Source organism: Pituophis catenifer, unplaced genomic scaffold (assembly GCF_029215685.1).
Source record: "Pituophis catenifer annectens isolate HBS135680 unplaced genomic scaffold, rPitCat1.0.hap2 SCAF_4, whole genome shotgun sequence".
NCBI lineage: Eukaryota > Metazoa > Chordata > Lepidosauria > Squamata > Colubridae > Pituophis > Pituophis catenifer.
In genome coordinates, this window is record NW_027256884.1 from 35,750,443 (window position 1) to 35,765,668 (window position 15,226).

The following is a 15,226-nucleotide window of genomic DNA, read 5'->3' on the forward strand; positions in this document are numbered from 1 at the left end:
ATAATTGTCCCCATACTCCGATTCTTCCTTTTCTTTAATTACCAATGTTAATCTATTCATTTCTGCACATTCCAATATTTTCTTAATTACTTCTCCCTCGAAAGGGATTTTCTCTGCTTTCCAATTTTGCGCAAGTACAATTCTTGCTGCAGTTACAATATGTATAATAAAATAATCCAGCATCATTTAGAAGGTGGCAATCAAATTTTATTTTTCATTGTATCAGAATTATCTGAGTAATTTTTAGAAATGTGCTTCTACAATTATAATTACTAATATTTTAAAATTGTTGGCTACCATATGTGAAAATGTGAATATTATGATTGTATATAAGAAATCACCAAATATAAGGAAGGTAGTAAAATTGCTTCCATACAGACAATGACAATGCTGTCATCAGACACTTGTTGCTAACAATTTCATGAAGCAGCTAAACAAAGAATTTCTCCTGAGCATTTGGACTAAGATGTCAGCAAATTCTACTAGTTAATTGATAACTGATATAATGTTTGTTTTTTTCAACCTTGGCTATTTGGATTGCTGTTAATAATTTTATTCTATTTGGTTTTTAATTTTTGTACACCATCCAGAATAATCTAAGGTTATATTAAAAGATAAAAGTAGTTCATTTTACTCTGAAAACTGCAGGGCTAAAGGGATGAGATCAAAACCATGAATATTTACTGACAAACTCTACTACAGAGTCAGGAATGTCTGCAAGAATATAGACTGAAACACAGAATAATCAGTTCCTTAAGGAAATGCTTTGTGTTCAGGTGAATTAGTCTGTGCTTCATGGATTAACTGGCAGGTGATCTACAGAGAGATCACCGGAAAACAGAAATGGAGAGATGAAAGCCTTCTACTAAAAAGAAACTAAAAATATAACTAAACAGAGTCAGCAGCTATTCCTGAAACAAACTGCCATTCTTTTATCCGAGTAGAAAACTTCCTGAAGCAGCCAAAATCTTTATTCATAGAAGCATGGAATATAAGGATTTGAACAGACCTTGCTCAAGCCTCTTAGCTCATGAATCCACAATTACAGCATCCCTGTAGACAGTGAGCCAGCCTAAGTAATTCCAGTGAAGCAGAGACCACTATTTCACAGGATAATTTGTTCTCCTGGTGAATAATTCAAGAATAAAGAATTTTTTCTCCCCTGATTCTAACTACTACTTTTTTTTTTAGTTGAAATCCCAATTTGTCTCCTGTCTTCTGGCACAATACTGGACAATTCTTCCATTTTTCTACATGATCCTTCTTCAAATGCTTTCACAATAATCATGTTTTCCTGCAGTCTTCTCTCTCTAGTGATTCCTCATGAATTGTTCTTTTCAGCCCCTTGGACTAGAAGATCTCCAAGGTCCCTTCCAACTCTGTTATTCTATTCTGTCCTGTCCTGTCCTGTCCTGTCCTGTCCTGTCCTTGTTTTTGTTCCATTCTGTTCTATTGTAGAATTTTGCAATCCTTATCATCTTGATTTCTCTCCAATGAATATGCTTCAGTTTGATAGTCCCCATTCTAAAAAGTAGGGTTGAAGGTAACAAATTCACTGATGTGTAGTGTTATGTGTCTATTATAGTGCTTTTGCCTGATGCCTGTTGCTATTTGCAAATTGAATCATTGTCCCCTTGAAGCACCAATACTACTAGACAGAACAGGAACAGAGTCTACTATGTTTGCCTATATAAAGACTGTAGTGGTGTTGTCCCTCACTGTTCATACTTGGCTGTGGTGAAACAACATAGTCTTACTTTGATACGGTCACGGAAGTGTTCTGATTTGCTCTGTCAAACTAAAAGGCCACCCAAATTCAACTGAATGAAGCAATTCATGGGCTTCAGAATACTTCTGGCCAGTACAGAGGTTTCTCTCAGACTATTCATGTAGCACTAACTGACATAGTGGGGAAGACTTTTGGCATGTTGTGAGAGTGGACCAATCCTAGAGCATTTGCTGAAACTAAATGATGAGTATAATTCCATCTACTCATAACAACTCACCCTGCCTTACTATTGGAATAACTGATTGTTGCAGCAGATTGAAGGATCTCTTCCTTAGGATGCATGTGATTGGGAAGAGAGGAAGCAATTCTGAAAAGTAAGATCTGTTATACTGTAGAGCAGAGGTCTTCAAACATGGCAGATTTAAGACTTGTGGACTTCAGCATAGCTGGCTGGAGAATTCTGGGAGTTGAAGTTCACAAGTCTTAAAGCTGCCACGTTTGAAGACCTCTGCTGTAGAGTTTCTAAACATTATTATCTCACACCCTTCCATTTTCAATTTCTGCATTCATTTCATGGCACCACCAGTGTATAATGAAGAGAGCCTTCAGCATCAAAAGGAAGATCCTCTGCTAAAAGATGTGGTACCTGGGTTAAAACCAAAGAGTGGGACCAAGCATAAAACTGAATGGAATCACTCTTGCAAGAAATTTGGTACTACTATTTGTTGGTTTGATAAAGCTGAACTTTCTATAAGAAAAAGAACAGTAACATTTGCTTGTCCTAAGGAAAGAAATGAGCAGAAACGCCATATTTCACCAGGAAAAATGATGGTATGTGTTATGCAGGCTTGATTATTGACAACCGTAAAAGAAAAACTGCTTCCTTACATATCCTTCATCCCAGTGTATTCTCAGCCTTTTTTGTCAAAGACCAGCATACTCAGAACTGCCTTTATGAAGCATCTATCAATATAGCCTGGCAAAGGTTATTGAAAATGAAACATTACTGTCACTCTACAGACCAGTCAGGAAAGACAGTTCTAGTCCTGGCTTAAAAACTAGCTACCGTGTTTCTCCAAAAATAAGACCCTGTCTTATATTTTTTTGAACCCTGAAATAAGCGCTTGACCTTATTGCCATGCACTCAAAAGCCCAATTGGGCTTATTATCAGGGGATGTCTTATTTGGGGGGAAACGGGGTAGTTAAAATATCAGATCTTATTTCAGTAGTTGGAACTGTTTGAAGACTGCAGCTAAATCATTAGCTGAATAATAGTTGTTAAATATCAGCTCCTTTTTCAGTTGAACAAAAGGTAGATTTAGACTGATGAGTCTGAGTAACAGACAAAAGTATAATCTAAAATATAACAAGTCATAGTGGTTATTCTGTTGCTGCTTCTGAGCCACATAATATAGAAAGTACCAATATCAATAAATCAAGGTTTACTTGCAGACATGAGATATGGGAGATAGTAGTAAGACCAGATGTTAGAAAGTGGAGTTTTCTCAAATACTGAGGTACCTCTTGCCACCATGAAACATCTGAGGTAGTTGATGCAACAGTGAATAGGAGCAGTATCAGTTACTTGCCAATTAGGTAAAGATGACAATGGAATTATCAACTTTGAATAGTTTTAGAACACTCCCAAAGTTGCTCTATAGGAGGAATTTATTATGGATTTATAGATTTATAGAATATTTTAATGCAATGATAAGCAACATTCTAAGGAAGTCCACTTTTGCATTTAGAAAGGAAAGACAGGGGTTGGCCCCAACTTGGTGGCTTTTCTGGCATGACCAACAAATCAACATGCTGAGGAACGATGCCTGAGAGGGCATAGTATACACAAGTGTTAATTCTGTGGCTCTGCTGTTAAATGAACACACTGAAGTGCTAAATGAAGAGATAGCAAAAGCACTTAGACTTATATACCGCTTCATAGTGCATTTACAGCCCCCTCTAAGCAATTTAGAGTCAGCATATTGCCCACAACAATCTGGGTCCTCATTTTACCAACCTTGGAAGGATGGAAGGCTGAGTCAACCTTGAGCCAGACAGGATCGAAGTCTTGGTAGTTGGCACAGTCAGCCTGCAATACTGCATTCTAACTACTGCGCCACTATGGCTCTTAATCTGATGAAGGCTTCTGTCCTCTAAAACTGAATTAATGATTCATATATTCATAATTTTTCATCTTTTTAACAGTAATAATTGTATTCTTCCATGGGGATAAAGATTTGATTGCACTTCGAATGGAAGTGTGTGTTCACTTCTACTGTCTATTTCTCAAGGAGACCCAGGATTCAAAAGAAATGCCTATAATTTTGTTTGTCTTTGTATTTTTTTGTGCTAAAATTTTTTTGGTGTCTTTTAAATATACCAGGTAGGTATATATGCCTAAATCTACATACATATTCATGAATTCTGTCCTGTAACGACTTTTGAATCAGGTGAAATCATTTTTTGTTCCACAATCTCTTATGTTTTTTTAAAAGATATATTTTATAGTAGTATGCATACATGTATAAAGCACCGTTTTATGGGGATGCAAGCATGTATTTGTGCTTTATTTTAATACACTCTGCAGTTACTAAAAAATATGATTTAAATAATGTGTACCGTATTTTCCTACTTATACCTGGTGTTGAAAGGCCAAGAAGGGATCATTCTTAAAATAAACATGGATTTATTTAGACTGAGATTGTGATACTTCAAGTGGTTCAAAATAGTATCAGTTTAAAAATAAGGGCATATTCAAATGTTATAAGTATGTATTAATTAATCAAATTTATATTTGAATTTGTTCCTGTAGTATTTAGTTCAATAACAACTGGATAGCAACATTAGCAACTGCGGAGTCTGCAGGAAAAACAATGGGACACTACTGGGATTTTTTTCCAGCCTATTTATGTAAGGCTACAAAGACAAAAATGAACATACAAAATCTTCCAGGTCAGGGAAATAGCAAATCACTTAAGAAAGTCATTTGACATATAGTAGACTGCAAAAATGTTAATTCTCACTAACTCTTTTCAGGGATCAAAGTGGAGAAGCAAATATGAAGTTGTGTTATTTCAGATTTAACAGTAAACAAATATTGGGTAATCATTCTTATTGTATAAAACTTGCAAGTATGAAAAGTCTAGGTATATATAATATTTTTGTTATTGCATTTTGTTTCCTTTTTCAACTCTTTCCTTTTCCTATTTTTTCTCTTCTGTTTGATTACATAAATAAGGGCTAAAAAGGTTTTTTTAAAATGAATAATCCAGCTGCTATGTTATATAGGGATTTTTTTAAACCTGGGATTATTGTTATTACATGACTTATTTTATTTATTGAGAGCCTCGATGGTGCAGCGGACTAAAGTGCTGTTAAGTGCTAGCACTTAGCTGCCAGCTGCCTGCAATTAGTGCAAGTTCGAATCTCACCAGGCTCAAGGTTGACTCAGCCTTCCATCCTTTCGAAGTAGGTAAATTGAGGACCCGGATTGTGGGGCAATAAGCCAACTTTGTATAGAACAACATCGCTTGGGGGGGGGCGAAAGCCCTAATAAGCAGGCATATACAAAAAAGTATGCAGGCTATTGCTATAATGCATTGTAAGCCGCCCTGAGTCTACGGAGAAGGGTGGCATATAAATTGGACTAATAAATAAATAAATGTAGTACCCTATCTACAGCCCTTATGTCACCAGAAAATCATCAAACTATTTTTTTATTCTTATCCTACCCATACCTTCATACTTAAATACAATTTTGCAGGAGGGATTCAATATTAAAAAAGCAAGCAAATCCTCGTGGGAATTGCAGTTTCTAATAACACTATTGCTCCATTGAAGAATTCTGGCACTGAGTGATAAATTCTGACGGTTTCATGTAGTCATTTAATAGATTCTAAATTCAATCCTTTCGCTCTTGAATAAAAGGCAATTAAAAAAAAAGTGTGCCTTTTCAACCTTGACCCATTTCTACCTCTTCTAGTCTCCTCCTTTGCTCTTTCTGCTGTTCAATGCGCTTTTGTCTCTCTGCCAGCAGCTGCCGCTTGTATTCCTCCTGCTCGCGGAGCTGCTGTTCCTGTAGCAGCTGTTGCCTCCGAAGAGCCTCAGAACGCTCCTTGTTTTCCTGCTGCAATCTCAGGAAGTCACGTCTGAGGGTAGATTCTCCAGGCACATTAACAATAGAACTGCATGAGACAAAAAGGTTAAGTCTAAGCAAATAACTAAACAAAGGTTGGAAACTTTTTTATTTTTACATCTTCCGTGTTTTTCTTACAAACACTAGAAGTACAGTTGTGTTGTTGGAAGCATGGTAGAGAAATACAAGCGAGTCAAATCAACAGAAAACAAAGCCTCATTTTTGTTTAGAAATTTGAATATTTGAAAACTTAAGAAAAGGAAAACAGAAAAATGCCTGAATTTTAGTATTTAACAGGTAAAGGTAGTTCTCAAATTACAACCACAATTGAGACCAAACTTTCTATTGCTAAGTGACACAGTTAAGTGAGTTTTATCCCATTTTATGACCTTTTGTGCCACAGTTGTTAAGTGAATCACTGCAGTTGTTAAGTTAATAACATTGTTGTTAAGTGAATCTGGCTTCCCCATTGACTTTGCTTATCAGAAGGTCACAAAAGGTGATCATATGATCTCAGGACATTGCAACAGTCATAACTATGAACCACTTGCCAAGCATCTTAATTTTGATCATGTGACCCTTGGGATGTTGTAGCAGTCCTAAATGTGAAAAACCATCATAAGTCACATTTTTCAGTGCCATTGTAACTTTGAATACACTAAACGAACTGTTGCAAGTCAAGGACTACCTTTATTGATTATGTAGTATCGGGAAACTCTGTGTTTTGACTATTTATTGTGTCTCAAGTTAAGTTCTCAAGACATATCCAAGGTCTGAGCAGTTAAGATCTTCCTACTAAGCAATCAAAGATTTATTTAGTCCTCGACTTATGACTGAACTGAGAATTACAGTCATAATTATGTGGTCATATATGGTAATCATCAAGCGAACCCATTTATTTGAATGAGCATTTGAATGAACCAGTAAAAAACATAATTAATTGTGATCATGTGACACACAACACACTACCTATCATAATGCTGACCTGCATGATATGTGGTCACATGAGAAGGACCAATTACAATAACCACAAAACATCCATTCTATGGCCACTGTAACTTTGACTAGTCATAAAACAACCAATCGTTAAATAATTGCTCCTTGTATCCTTTTAGAGAAGATTGCGTTATAGATATTGAAGAACTTAAATAGTATTATTATATGCTGCCATTCTATAAACTACTTTAGAAAAGCATTGTTCTAATTTCTATAGTTAAAAGGCTACAACAAAGCTAAAGAGCTTCACAACTACATAGTGATTTATGCCACATAAATCATTCTCTGTGCTCTAGCTCTAAAACAGCTTCTGCAAATACCTCCAGATACTTCGGCATGTTGGCTCAGATTATGAGTTAAAAGTATAAGACCATGATGGTGAACCTATGGCACACGTGCCAGAGGTGGCACACAATGCCCTTTCTATGGACACACAAGCCATCACTCAGCTCAGCTCCACTGCAGTTGCGCATGAGTCTCCTGCCAGCCAGGTGGTCTTCGGGTCTCTGCCACGCATGTATGGGGCGCGTGCATGGGGCCATGTGTGAATGCATGGGTACATACCTGGGCGTGCATGCATGCATGGGGACCGCATGCGCATTGCATTTTGGGGGTTCGTGCGTACACACTTTGGCCATTCAGTCCAGAAAAGGTTAGCCATCACTGGTATAAGATATCTGAATACCAGATTATCAAAGACTCTGAGATATTTACCTATTTATCAAATTTAGATTCCATAAATCTCATTCACAGAGATAGTCATAATATAGTTCTCACTAGCCCAATACCATGATTACAATACCTTGGTTCTCCTTCTTGTTCAGGCACTTCCTCCTCTTCTTCTTCACTTCCACTGTATTCATATTCTGTTTCATCTGACAGAAATTGGAAATAAACAGTTACGGCAACAAATCTCTTCAAGCAAATTCCATGAAAAGTAATTTTGTTCACAAATAAGTCTTAAAAGCTTTCAGGAATAATATAAGTTTAAAAACTCTATAGAATTCATATGAAAAAGTGCTTTGCTATGATTTCCTTATGAACTTTAGAGAAAAGGCCCAGAAACTCACACCAAGTTATTTACACAACTATTATTAAAGTTGAAATTTAAGAAGACTTCACTCTTCTATGTCATTACATGATAGTGCTACTTCTCAGGTTCATCTGTATAGTTCACATAGAATAGTCTACATCAAGGGAATAGTCTGCATACTTGCCCTTATTTAAATATTAAAATTTTATACTGGCCCATATTTAATTATTACAGCAAGTAAGACAACTCTCTTGGTCACATGACACAGGGGATTGAAATCTTCATATGCAAGATGTTAGTACCCATCATTTTTTCTACCCTCTATATAAACAGAAAGTATCCATGCCAAATAGTTTTCACAATTCCTTTTCTGTTTCCAAATTAGTCTGCCATAGTGCTAGAAGTGAGGCTGGGTGAAAAAACCACTTATCAGAAATCACAACAATCTTTACACTGTATGTAGTTTGCACACATACAGTTTATCTTTGACGGTGTATAATTAGTCTACTGTATAGTATCCATTGTACTGTTTGCTGAGTTCACATTGCAGAAAAAGTCTTTTGAATTTGCAATTCTGGCTTAACTTTTTTTTTTCTTCTGATTTCCTTTGTGTCTCCCTTTTGTTCCCATCTATGTTATAAAGGAACTGCTGTCTTTATTGTTTAATTAATTAGTATATAATTAGCATAGAGATTCTATGTATAGAGAAATGTGGCTCTGCTTTCAAAAATAAAACATACCTTTCTCTCCTCTCTTCTTCCTTGTTCTGTCTATATGATCTTTAAGCTGGATTCTAACTTGTCTTTCATTTGGTTGATCGCGTATAAATGGATGTTTTAACAACTGCTCTGTAGAAGGTCGTTGCATATAATTTTTTACTAAACAGCCTTCTATAAAACTAAAGAACTTCTTTGACCTGAGCAAAAAATAAAAATCATATATGTCAGTTATTTGGCCAAGTATGGATTTATCAATTAAGAATTCTCTATATGCTAAATACTATATTTATATTTAACCTTTACAAATTTTAGAATAATCAGCACTATAGTCCACATGCCGGGATTCAGATAATTTGTTTCTAATCTACAAATAAAGAAATGTGAATGTTAAGGTGTCAAGAGAGGGTAATCTTAATTATATTGAAAACCACTTCTTTTGACAAGTCCTTGGAGATATTTTTCACACTACCGAAGAAAAAAAAATATTTGTGGAAGAACAGACAGTTTAGCAAAATTGGATCTCCCTCGAGTCTGGGTCATTCTATTTATTTATTTTTTTTGGTTTTAAAAAAAACTTTATTGAAGTTAAAAAAATAAAAAACTATACAAAATATTCACGACCATAAAATTACATAAGACAATACAAATCACAACATACAAACTAAATATATATAAAGCTTTATATACATGTATATAGACAGTGACTTATTACTTCTGTTATCTTAATGACGGTGCCTATTTGTTGCTTTTAATTTCTTACTGAATTTTACCTTTACCCTCTTTTCTTTTGGTTTATCCACTCATACCATCTATTCCATACCTTAAAAAATTTTGAGTCTTCCTTGTCTTTTAGTTTCAGTGTTAATTTATCCATTTCTGCACATATATAAATTTTTTGAATTACTTGCTGATCCATTGGCACTCGATCTGTTTTCCAAAATTGTGCTAATGCCAATCTGGCCACCGTAATTATATGTAATGTTAAGTAGTTTATTACTTTTCTAATATTTTCTTTAATCATACCTAATAAAAAAAATTCTGATTCTAATTCTATTTCTTCCGCTGTTATTTCTGATATCCAAATTTTTATTTTCTTCCAGTATTTCTTAATTTTTGGGCAAAGCCACCAGACATGAAAGAAAGTACCCTGAGTCTGTTTACACTTCCAACACGCTGGATTTAGGTTCGGATACATCTTTGCTAACCTCGAAGGGGCCAGATGCCATATATACCACATTTTATACTGATTCTCCTTATACGCTACTGATTTTGTCATGCTATAATTGGTTTCCCATACCCTTTCCCCTTCTTCTAACTGTATGTTACGTCCAATGTTTCTTGCCCATGCTATCATTTGTCCTTTAACCAATTCTTCTGCTAAGTCAAATTCTAATAAATATTTATAAATTTTTGAGATTAATTGTTCTTCCTTGGTTTCCAATAATTTATCTAATCGATTCGATTTTGGTGAGTCTGGGTCATTGTAATTGAGCATGGTTTTTAAAAAAATCTGTGACATTATTACAGAGTGAATTAATTTTGTGAGTAAAATAGTCATGTATGTATGTATGTACATAAGAGTTGGTATTTCCCTAATCAGGCTGAATTTAAAATTTACACAGGCTAAATACCAGAATGTGCTCAAGCAATATACATGCACCAAATGAAATAATCTTCCAAGTATTGGAAAAATCAGCCCTCTGTCAAAAGAAATATTGTATTAGTCCAACTGTATTGTTTTCATTGGGTCTACATTTTACTATGTTATTTTACAACCCATTCTATGTAAGTACATATAAGTAGACCTCGACTTATGACCACAATTGAATCCAAAATTTCTGTTACTAAATGAAACAGTTATTAAGTGAATTGTGCCCTGTTTTATGACCTTCCTTGCCACAGTTGTTAAGTGAATCACTATAGTTGTTAAGTTAATAACATGATTTTTAAGTGAATCTGGCTTCCTCGTTGAATTTGCTCATAAACAGGTTGCAAAAGGGAGTCACATGACCTGGGACTGCAACCATCATAAATATGAGTCAGTTGTCAAGCTCAATTTTGATCACATGACTATATAATGGTGGTAAGTGTGAAAAACAGTCGTAAGTCACTTTTTTCAGTGCTGTTGTAACTTTGGATGATCACAAAATGAACTGCTGTAAGTTGAGGACTACCTGTACATGTCTATAAAGTCATTACTATATGATAGTTACTGCAAATAGTGCTTTATTACTAATGAAACAGAATTCTTGGGTTAAAGAGCAGCATAAAAGTTAAGTACAATTTCTTTGAAAGGATTACCATTTTTTGCATTAAGCTAGAATGCTTGACTACAATATTACCAGCCTTTCAACTCCCTGCTTAAATTGATTAAATTATTCACAGTCTTAAAGAAAAAGGAAGCATCTTAACTTGATATCTGAGTATTTTACAGTGAACTTGGTTTTCATTTCAGTCTTCAAATTAATTCCCACTATTTTTAATATAAGATTTAAAAATAAGCAAACTCTACTTGTTATTAAAGTTAAATTTCACCAAAATTCTGGGTTTAATTTTCCAGTGAGAATTAATGTGGCAATTTGTATAAAAGCAGTTCTAATATAAAAATATGCTAGCAGGCTTAATAATTTTCCTTCAGCTGGAAAGAAGAGTCCATCCTTTCGAGATAGGTCCATCCTTTCAAGGTAGGTCCATCCTTTCGAGGTAGGTAAAATGAGGACCCGGATTGTGGGGGCAATAAACTGACTTTGTATAAAAAAGAACACCGCTTAGGGGGGGCTGAAAGCCCTACTTACTTATTTACTTACTTACTTTATTTATTGTTTGTTTGTTTGTTTGTTTGATTTTTATACCGCCCTTCTCCAACAGGACTCAGGGTGGTGAACAGCCGAGATAAAATATAACATATAAAATTTAAAAACAGTTTAAAAGACATTAAATAATTTGGGCCTACAATTTAAAACAACCCAGTTAAAACCAATTACAAATTAAAACCGAAAGGATGGGATCAAGCCAGCCCGGCTAGATGAAATAAATGAGTTTTCAGGGCCCGACGAAAAGTCCGGAGGTCTGGTATCATGTGTATCTCTGGGCGTAGGTCATTCCAGAGGGCAGGTGCCGCCACAGAGAAGGCTCTCCCCCTGGGGATCGCCAGCCGACATTGTCTGGCCGACGGCACCCTGACAAGGCCTTCTCTGTGCGAGCGTACTGGCCGGTGGGAGGCTATTGGTGGCAGAAGGCGGTCTCGTAGATAGGTACTGTATTTTTCGGTGTATAAGGCATACCTTTTTACCCCCCAAAAGAGGGTGAAAATCTGGGTGCGTCTTATACACCGAATGTAGCCCCATCCACCCGCCGTCCACCACCCTTAGGCCATTTTTGGACAGTTCCAGGCAGCAGGTTGGGGCACAGCCTGAGGAACAATCCTCTTCGGGACGATCTGGGGGGGGAATCTGCCCAGCAGCTTCAGGGAACAAGGGGGGTGCCACGATTTGCGGCTGATCACCCCTCTGGCCACCCAGCAGGCAACTTAGGGCAGGCAATGGCCGCAATGACTTCACTCCCCTGCAATGTGAGGAGCTGCCGCCTAAGCCCTCTGCACCCAGGACCGAGCGAGCCGAACGAAAACTTCTAAAGAAAAATGCCCCTCCTTTCCAACCACCGCTGCCCGGATTCCCCAATGCAATAATCAGAGCTGTGTTTCAGGCGGCGGGTGGCCAGTTCCCCTGCAATGTGCAGCGGGGAACTGGGAACTGTTTTGGATTTGGGGAGGGGATTTCAGCGCTGCCGCCTGAAAGTGCTTTTCTTCCCATTGCACATTCCCAAGCACTTTCAGGCAGCAGCACTGAAATCCCCTCCCCAAATCCAAAACGGTTCCCAGTTCCCCACTGCACATTGCAGGGGAACTGGCCACCCGCCGCCTGAAACACAGCTCTGATTATTGCATTGGGGAATCCGGGCAGCAGTGGCTGGAAAGGAGGGGTGTTTTACTTTAGGAGCTCCCGTTCAGCTCGCTCGGCTCCTGGGCACAGAGAGGCGGCAGCTCCTCACGTTGCAGGGGAACTGGCCGCCAGCCACCTGAAATGCAGCTCTGATTATTGCATTGGGGAATCCGGGCAGCGGTGGTTGGAAAGGAGGGGCATTTTTCTTTAGAAGTTTTTGTTCGGCTCGCTCGGTCCTGGGCGCAGAGGGCTTAGGTGGCAGCCCCTCACATTGCAGGGGAGTGAAGTCATTGCGGCCATTGCCTTCCCTAAGCTGCCTGCTGGGCAACCAAAGGGGGTGACCAGCCGCAAATTGCGGCACCCGCCTTGTTCCCCGAAGCTGCCAGGCAGATTCCCCCCAGACTGTTCCAAAATGCTGGTAGGCAGAGGTAGAATTCTTGTTTTACTCTCCCAAAATTAAGGTGTGTCTTATACACCAAAAAATACGGTGTATACAAAAGTATTAAGGCTATTGCTTAACGCATTGTAAGCCGCCCTGAGTCTCCGGAGAAGGGCGGCATATAAATCGAACCAATAAATAAATAAATAAATAAATAAATAAATAAATAAATAAATAAATAAATAAACAAACAAACAAACAAATAAATAAACTACTCTTTATCTCATTTGTAGTTATGATCATGAAAACCTCACATATTTTAACAAAGCAATGTTCAAGCTAAAAATCAGTGACATTGTTGTTCTGTTTACTCTATTTTAGATAAAAAATTAAGAGAATTTCTTTTTTTTTTTTTTTAAAGAATTTCTATTAAGAAATTATAATGAATGAACTATCTGTTAGCATGTCACTATTTAATAATAATTTCTTTGAGCATTATAAATGAAAGTTATTCACCATACTTTGCACCAACATTCTTTCTCCATCTAACTTGCCCTGCCCTGTGATTCTGGAAGAATGCAAAAGACAAGTATCTGTCTGTCTGTCTGTGTTTGTGTGTGTCTGTGTGAGTGACTGAAAATGTCTATTTGCATATTCATTTTGTTAGGGGGTTTGTTCGTTGGGAGTGTTACTTGGAACCCTGACATATATCTGAATACATATGGTCAGATTCACTAGCATAAAATCTTATTTTATCTCTCTGTAAATTGCTTTTTTACAAAGGTATTTATTATTTATTTATTTATTTATTTTTTAAATTTTTATATCGCCCTTCTCCCGAGGGACTCAGGGCAGTGCACAGCCACAATAAAAACACACATATCCATAAAATTTAAAAACAATTTAAAAACATGTTAAATAATTTAGCCCCAATATTAAAAAACTAAAACAACCATTAAAATTCATCTTCACAGCCCAGCTTGTTGAAACAATAGTGTCTTGAGGGCACGGCGAAAGTTTCCTCTGTCCAGTTGTGTCTGAGGTGGTGATCATTTCCATTTCTTAGTTGAAGGACATTGTCTGAGGACATTTCTGTTGTCATGTGGCAGCATGATTATACGCCAAGGCGTATGGAACACTGTTACCTTCCCACCAAACTGGTACCTATTTATCTACTCACATTTGCATGCTTTCAAACTTCTAAGTGGGCAGGAGCTGGGGCAAGAAAAGGGAACTAGCCTTCACGTGGTGCTTGGGTCTCAAATCTGGACTGTTACTGGTTTTTAACTGCTGAGCCATCACGTCCCCTTAAGTTACTTTTTAGGTCAATGTAAAGAAAGCTCTGTCTTGTGAATGAAACTGCTATGGCAAAATCAGAGAAAAAGCAACCACACCAACAAATCCCACATACCATTTCTTAGACTTTAGCCGTGGAGGAGGATTTCTGGGAATAAGAAACAGGGCTCTCATTGGATGCATATCACAAAGGGCTAAAAAAAAAAGTTGCATAGTTGATTTTTCAGGTCTATCGTATTACTGAATTACATCTACATATATTTAACATTGTAAACTAAGCAATGATGGGATTATGACAAGAACAAAAGATTATAAAAATGATAGTCCTGACAACCGTAGATCAAAGAGAGGATAGAATCGTGTTTACGCTGAGAGAGGTGCTGTGATTTCAGAGGCACCATCTGTTCTCTAAAATGCCTTAGAGCTAAGTATAACAATTACCTCTTCACATAGCCCCTGGAAATTAGAGACCAAACACTCATTTCCTTTGCAAAACAGTATATGAGGGATTTGCCATGTGCAATAAGCTCTGTGGCATTCTATAAGCACTAAACATTAAGTCTGCTAATAACATAAAATCAGGAATCTAATAGCACCTTTTCTGACTAACAAATTTTATTCAAAGCCATAAGCTGTTGTCAACAGATGAAGGGGATCATCAAGCAATGTTGGTCATCAAGCAGTGTTGAACTGACATACATAAAACGTTTCAGGCAATCTCCCAAGGTCTCAACTGCCCACTATGTTTTTTTTAAAACAACAATTGTTAATTGATAAGGTAACTGTAATTTCTCCCACATGAAACATACATCTGTACAGCCAATTATCCTCCCATTCCCCCCCCACATCCCTTACTTATTTTAAATTCTACATCAATCCAGACATTCCATGCATTTGATTGGATTGAAGTGAAGTGAAAGTTCATGCTTTTAAATAAAATGTGTTAGTTGGAAAAAGTGCTACCAGATTATCTATCTTTTGCCTCCACAGACCAGCA

The 15,226-nt window shown here is 37.0% G+C and overlaps 1 protein-coding gene across 1 annotated transcript in view; it reads right to left on the reverse strand.

Annotated features, from left to right (window-relative positions):
• MAP4K4 (mitogen-activated protein kinase kinase kinase kinase 4) overlaps nucleotides 1–15,226 on the reverse strand; it is a 161,457-nt gene that overhangs the window by 41,990 nt on the left and 104,241 nt on the right. The window contains exons 9-12 of the mRNA XM_070943306.1: nucleotides 14,345–14,423; nucleotides 8,635–8,810; nucleotides 7,664–7,736; nucleotides 5,704–5,914 (exon numbers count right to left, since the gene is read on the reverse strand). Coding sequence (XP_070799407.1) covers nucleotides 5,704–5,914; nucleotides 7,664–7,736; nucleotides 8,635–8,810; nucleotides 14,345–14,423 — 539 coding nt within the window. The remainder of the gene's footprint in view (nucleotides 1–5,703; nucleotides 5,915–7,663; nucleotides 7,737–8,634; nucleotides 8,811–14,344; nucleotides 14,424–15,226) is intronic.